This window comes from Dipodomys spectabilis, unplaced genomic scaffold (assembly GCF_019054845.1).
Source record: "Dipodomys spectabilis isolate Male_0828 unplaced genomic scaffold, ASM1905484v1 ptg000054l, whole genome shotgun sequence".
Classification (NCBI taxonomy): domain Eukaryota; kingdom Metazoa; phylum Chordata; class Mammalia; order Rodentia; family Heteromyidae; genus Dipodomys; species Dipodomys spectabilis.
The window spans coordinates 20,881,200-20,887,887 of NW_024870731.1; the positions used below are offsets into that span (position 1 = coordinate 20,881,200).

The following is a 6,688-nucleotide window of genomic DNA, read 5'->3' on the forward strand; positions in this document are numbered from 1 at the left end:
CAGGCCTGATCCTTTTCCAAGGACATCTTGGCCCCCTGAACTGCTCTGCACCCCATGTTGCGAACCTTTACTTTTGAGAAGCCTGATGCTCAGAGAAACAGTGACTTGCCCACGATCACCCTGACTTTTTTTTTTATTCTTTTTTAAATTGTGCTGGGTCCTGGGGCTTGAACTCAGAGCCTGGGTGCTCTCTTAGCTTTTTTTTTTTTTGCTCAAAACTGGCATTCTACCACGTGAGCTACAGCTCCACTCTGGCTTTTTGGTGGTTAATTGGAGATAAGAGTATCACAGACGTTACTGCCTGGCCTGGCTTTATACCAAGATCCTCAGATCTCAACCTCCTGGTTAGCTACGATTACAGGCATGAGCAGCTTTACACTGCTTCTAAGCTGGAGTTTTGCCCCTGACTGTGGGACACCAGAACGTCCTGGAAGATTGGGACTTAAAACTGAACTCTGTGGGCCTGGAGCTAGTGGCCACTGGGGGAAGCCTCTCAGGCAGTGCGGATTTGCAATGTTCCCCGACCCCTGACCTCTGCAAATCGACTCAGCATGTTCTCCCTGGGGACTCGCACGTGGTGCAGCTGCAGGAAGCCATTGTCTACTTGATTTATGCCCATCTTGGGCCCAATGTCCCCAGTGGTGATTCCTAGAAGGAGATAAGATTGCCTGTCAGTCGAGTGCCTACAGTGTGCCAGAAACCACACTGATATTTCAAGTTACAGCCTGGGATCACCTGGAATAACCTGGGATAACCTGGAATGTTGCCTCTGTGTTGCAGGTGAGCAAGCTGAGGTCAGTCTGGTGTGGCGTTGTGCGCAAAAGTCACCCAGCCAGCGAGGCACTAGATCTGTCTAACTGGACAAGGGTGGTATCTCCTGGCCCAATGGTGATAGGTCCTGGCTTCTCTCTTGGAGCTCCCAGGCTTTCAGGATGGGGGAGCCCCTTCTAGAAGGGAGCCCGTGGCTTTACCTGGCAGTGGAGAATGGTCCTGGAGGCTCCTGATGGGCACAATAAAGCCATGCATGCCCTGCCGGGCTCCGGAGCAGATCAGCTGGGCCAGGACCAGAGCATGGGTGGCTGTCCGTCCCACTGAGGGCACAAAAATGAAAGCCATGAGCATTGCTGCCCCCCAACTTGACTTCCTGTGGCTGCGATTCCAGAAGGCTGCCTTTGCATCCTCACAAAGTCAGCAAGGACGCAGAAAGGGAATCCCCCCCCCCCAAAGAAGTAACCAAAATCAATAGTTTTGGAACTGTGTTATGAGCATGTGTATGAGAAAATCCCCTCCCACAAGAAAACAACAAATAATCATTCTGTCATCAACCTCATTATAACACACCGCTCATCAAAACTCACGTGAAGTGTGGCCCTGTTTCCTAGCTTTTACAGGACAGGTATGATGAGTCTCCTTTTTCAGATAAGGAAACTGAGTCTCACACAGTAAAGTGGTGTACTGAAGATCATGGGCCTGGGGGCCACAGACCTGGGGTTTGAACCCTGCTAGATCTAATCTGGAAGGCTGGTTTCTTTTCTCTGCAGTTGTGATAGTGGTTGTTCATCTTCCCTCCCTCCCTCCCTCCCTCCCTCCCTCCCTCCCTCCCTCCCTCCCTTCTTTCCTATTCCTTCCTTCCTTCCTTCCTTCCTTCCTTCCTTCCTTCCTTCTTTCCTTCCTTCCTTCCTTCCTTCCTTCCTTCCTTCCTTCCTTCCTTCCTTCCTTCCTTCCTTCCTTCCTTCCTTCCCTCCTTCCTTCCTTCCTTCCCTCTGTCACTCCCTCCTTCCTTCTCTTTCTTTCCCATCCTCCTCCTTATCTTCTTCCCTGCTGTTACTCTCTTCTGCTTCAGTTGAACTGCCCACATTTGTATTTATTTATTTTCCACACTACATATATCCTCAGTAGCAACTTCCCAAGCCCAAGGAAGGAGGCCATAGTGGGACACCTGGGAGTGAGACAAATCATGGGGGCTCAGAGAGTCTTGGTGTGGCTGCCACCTGGTGGCCATAGCCTTTCTGAGTGTGTGTGTGGGAGGAGAGCCAGGAGAGCAGGAGATTGGCTGGAACAAGCTTAATCATTACATGGGGGGCTGGAGCACGTGGGGGAGGGCCTGAAATGAGGCCCAGTGCACATGTGCTGTGCTGTGTGTACATGCAGATGTGTGTCCGGTGGGAGCAGTGCCTGCTTGCATGTGGACATGGCTTCCTTCTTCATCCCTCAAAAGCCAAATGGATTTCCTTCTTGACTTTAAACTTTTCCTTAGAGGACCACTCAGCACATCACAGATGAAATCCTTAATATCCCACTCATTTCAGGGCTTGCCCAAGACTATCTGCCAAGAACAGGAAGCCAGTCTGACATTTGCTGGACATCAAAGCCAAAGCTACTTTGCTCTTTTAGCTATGTTCTCCTTGGGGAAGGACAGGAAGGGTGTGGATGGCTACTCACGGTCCCCAGGCCACCATTTGGTGGCAGTCATTGTAGGACTATGGATCACGAATTCCTGGGTGGATGGATCATAGGTGGCTTCAGTCTCCAGGCCCCGAAGGTATGTCCCTTAAAAGTGAGGTAGGAAGTTAGATGTTGGGCCAACGTAGAGTTCTTACCTACTTGGACAGCTTCGAGGTGGGTCTTGACTCTCAGCAGCTCAAAATAAACTAGGGGGCCAGGTTTTCAGTGTGCTTCTGGGGTGTTCACCCCTTTCCTTTGTGGGCTGGGGTGGGGGGGGTGCATAGGGATGCATGCTAATACTTTCTAGAAGGAATGACTTGGGAGGTCTTAGAATACATTTATGCAAATTCCAAGAAGGCATAATTTCCTCTAGACCTTTGACTGCCATCTGCTGGAATACTTTCAAAGTAACCTGAATGCTGCCCGCCGCGGCAGCCCTGACTCACCGTGTCCTAGCTCTGTCTGGGCGTACGTTGTGATGATCTGGAAGGTTTTGCAGAGCGGGCCCCATTTAGCAATCTGTTCCTCCGAGCCCAGGCTCTTGAGGGTGTTTATGAAGATACTTTGTAAGCCCAAGCCTATGGCTCCGGAAAGGGCTCTGTAGGGGGAGAGGTCCTGCAGTTGAGTAGTAACCTCTTGAAGACAGGGTCCCATGTTCCCCTGGTCTGGGCAGGGTTGAGGAAGGAAGGGGCTGTCCAGTAAATTGCGTTTTTTGCTGGGGAAAATGGCTCCTGGGACTGGGGACTCTGCAGGTATTCCCAGGTGAATCCCTCTTTGATGGAGCACCTGTTAACGTAATTGAATTCACTACCATCTTCCTGCCAGCCTAGACGCTGTGCCAGCTTCTGGACATGGAATCTGTTGTGTAGCGCAGCCTCATAATGCTCATTGGGCGTCATGAAATGACTGCTCTGAAGGTTAAACACGGGGTCACTGTAGATAATGCTTTCTGTAGGGGACAGAGAAGAGAGGGGGACTCAAGTGACTTCAGATCTTCCCACCACCTGGTCCCAGGGACCCACACCGGAAGTCACTATTGTCACTGAACAGATGAGGCAACTGAGGCCCCAGCTGGGAAATGTCACCCATCTGAGGTTGGCACCATGACATTGTGGCAGAATGAGGTCAAGTCTCCAGTTCTGCTGCTGCCGAGGACACTTGTGTCACATGCGTAGGCTCAGGGAATACTGGCATGTGAAAAGTTCCCTTCAAAGTCCAAAGGAATGAATCTCTTTCACTGTGGCATTCGGGGGACAAATTGGTTATTGGAAGAAAGAGTGGCTAGAAAGAAAAGCAGGTGGGATACAAGGCTGGCACTCCACCCCTTACCAACGTTCCTGCGGAGTGCAGTGTTCTGGGCCCCTCTGTCAAGGATGTTGGTGAGTCTTTCCACGTCAAAGGATGGTGCCTGCCTCTCGCTCTCTATGTCAGGGTTCATGCGCAGGCTCCAGGTGTCCCCCAGCGACACTCGATGCACTGGGCTGCTCATCTTGCGAGGAGCTGTCTGTGTGAGAGAGGACGACTTGGCTCTTTCTGAGTCTGCTCTGAGTGTTGGACAGTGCCAAGAACTTGGTGCATATGAAAGAGATTGCCCGGGCTGGGTATTAACTGGGGGGCTGCCTGTGGAGGAGAAAAGGCCACCCCTTTGCATCCTCTTCCTGCAGGCTCCAGCTGTGGGTGAGGCCCTGCCCAGGTGTGAACGGCACAATATGCGTACAGTTATGTAAGCGGAGGTCAGGGCGGGAGTCATGAAAAGGGAAGAACTTCGTTAAGTGACACCAAAGCATGTGACCCATTCTGTGGCACACGCCTGGAGCGTGTTATGCAAAGTCCTAGAAGAAAGTTAATGAGAGTAAAGGAGTGGCACCTAGCCAGGCAGCTGGACGTGACCAAGGAGTAAATGACTAGGGAGTAAGCGGACTTTGGTTATACCCTACCATGCCTTTCTGTGGCAGCTGCTGTGAGATCCTGAGGTCCCATTCTTTTGCTCTTAGGTTCAGGGCTCATTCCTGTGAACCCCAAGGACTGCCATGATGCCGAGGGGAGGGAAGTTTGCTTTCTGCTTGTGAAGTGAGTGTTCCCCCTGGAGCTTGGGTACATGCCCCAAAGTCAGGAGGGGGTTCCAATTCCTGACCTCTTAGAAGCCCCCATTCCTTCATAGCAAGGCCACAGCTAGGTGCTGTCTAGCCTGCCCTGGGCCACTCCTGCTGCTGTCCCCTGTTAGAGGCCATGGGTGTCTCTCTTGATCAAGGGCAAGCACTTGAGGTACAGATCATTTCTTTTCTTTCCTCTGCTTGCGCTGGCACTCACTGTTTGTGTAATGGAATGCCCACCCCGTGTCGCTTGCCTCTCTCCTACATCGACTTATCCCTCCATCGCGGCCTCCATTCCAGCTTCCCTGCTCTCCTCCCCTTCCTCCCCACTCTCGCCCTTTGGGCAAAGTTCAGCCCCTGTGCTCCTGCAGATCCCTAGCTTCCATGGACCCCGCCCCTATGAAGGTAGTAGCACCCCTGGGGAGGCCTGGTCACCCCTCTGCTGTCCCTTTGGTGGTTGCTAGTGATGGGGACAATTCTTCACTCTCACATCCTTCCCCAGGGCCGTGAGCGCCTGGAAAGGAATGCCAAGAGCCTGGGTGGACCTTCTCTGGGTGCCCTGCATTTTCCCCTTTTCTTCCTGGGCCCTAGGATGCACAATGGTCACTAGCATCTTGTGGAGAGGACAGAGTCCTTGGGAAGGGAGGGACGTCTCACGCCACCACTGGGGTTTGTGTGCAGGCTTTTAAAGCAGGGATCTGGTGACAAATTGTCTGGCATACATGAGAAGCCACTCAGTGCCCCAGGTCCCTGTCAGGCTACTTGGCCCTTCTCTTCTGTCCCTGCCCTGCCTCTTCTCTGCCCATTGTCATTCAGCCCCAAGTGCCACAAGCTCCAGGCTGTTCATAACTCTCTATGCTTCCCCTGCCTTTTGCCAGGACCATGCTTTTACTCAGCCACTCTTCCCTCACGTGGCTTCTTCCATCTTACCCCAGTCACCTCTCAGTGAGATTGTCTCTTGACCACCTTGCTCACCACCCACCTGCCCATCTCTCCTCTCTGCTCTGCCTCTGTGGTATGTACCACTTCTCACATGCACTAATGAGCTCATTGCATTGTTGTTTATTCCTGGCCCCCTGCCAAAATATAAACCGCAGGGAGCAAGGTCGTTGTCAAGTTCATAGTGTAACCCTCCTGTGCAGGACCAGCGCGAAGGACGTGCCTGGTAAATAAGTGAGAAGGAAAACAGGGCTCTTGGAAGCTCATTACTGGGCTTCTCCCAGCCCCTCCCCTGGCCTGGCCTGCTCTAGCCCGGCTCTATGACTTACCTCTCTCCTGTATGCACACTGTCCACCTGGGCCTATCTCTTCCAGGCTGCAGGCCTGAGTTTTTCAGAGGTGGCTCAGCAACTTTCCCTTCCCTCAAAGGGGTTGGGACTTGGAAGCCTGCCTGAGAGCAGCTCCCTGGTGATTGGCTGGCTAGGCTGAGTCCCTCTTGTTCCCCACCCCCACCCCCACCGCCAGACCCAGTCCCAGTGCAGATGGGTATTTTGTGTCAGTGGCTGGAGTTTGCCCTGGGAGGGCAAACTACGGGGATCCAGCCCTGCAGAGGTAAAGCCAGGGAATCCTTTGAGACTACCCATACCCAACTGTGTGCAGCACCTGTATATCCAAAGTGAAATCCCCGGGCCTGTCCCCAACCTGGTCCTATCACCAAAAGACTTCCTGCTGTGAATGGATTGAGCTGTAAAGTGAACCACTGTCCTCACTCTTCCCATTTCAGCTCCAAAATGTGGCTTGTCTTCTGCCCTCCCTACATTTCCCCTGGCAGCATTTGTAAAGCACCTGTTGCCTGGTATTGAGTGAGGTACAAGGGGGCACCCAGGCCTCAGTGGGTAGGATAGAAAGTGGAAAGCTTCCTCCTTCTCCATCCTCAGAAACCCCAGGAAGGTACAATGCTGTGCTTCATCATGCAAGCCAGAAAACAAGGACAGAAAGATAATGTCACATGCCCCCATTTGTATAATGAGGAAGTTTCAGAGCTGGAATGCCAATCAAGTCATGACATCTTTTAACCCATCTGGGCAAGAATGGGGAAGCAATCAAGAGCAGGGCTCCTATTGTTGTGTCTTTGGGAAGAGGTTAACCTTATGACCTAAGATTTGAGAAGTTGCCCTCTTGCAGGTCCTGCTGGGGGCGGGAACTGGATCC

General features: G+C 52.4%; 1 protein-coding gene across 1 annotated transcript in view; it reads right to left on the bottom strand.

Moving 5' to 3' along the window:
- Acox2 (acyl-CoA oxidase 2) overlaps positions 1-5,887 on the bottom strand; it is a 30,767-nt gene extending 24,880 nt beyond the window's left edge. Inside the window, exons 1-7 of the mRNA XM_042679870.1 lie at positions 5,807-5,887; positions 3,775-3,949; positions 3,232-3,394; positions 2,892-3,043; positions 2,443-2,550; positions 972-1,091; positions 533-648 (exon numbers count right to left, since the gene is read on the bottom strand). Of these exons, the coding sequence (XP_042535804.1) occupies positions 533-648; positions 972-1,091; positions 2,443-2,550; positions 2,892-3,043; positions 3,232-3,394; positions 3,775-3,934 (819 nt within the window). The 5' untranslated portion in view covers positions 3,935-3,949; positions 5,807-5,887. The remainder of the gene's footprint in view (positions 1-532; positions 649-971; positions 1,092-2,442; positions 2,551-2,891; positions 3,044-3,231; positions 3,395-3,774; positions 3,950-5,806) is intronic.
- Positions 5,888-6,688: the final 801 nt, after the last annotated feature.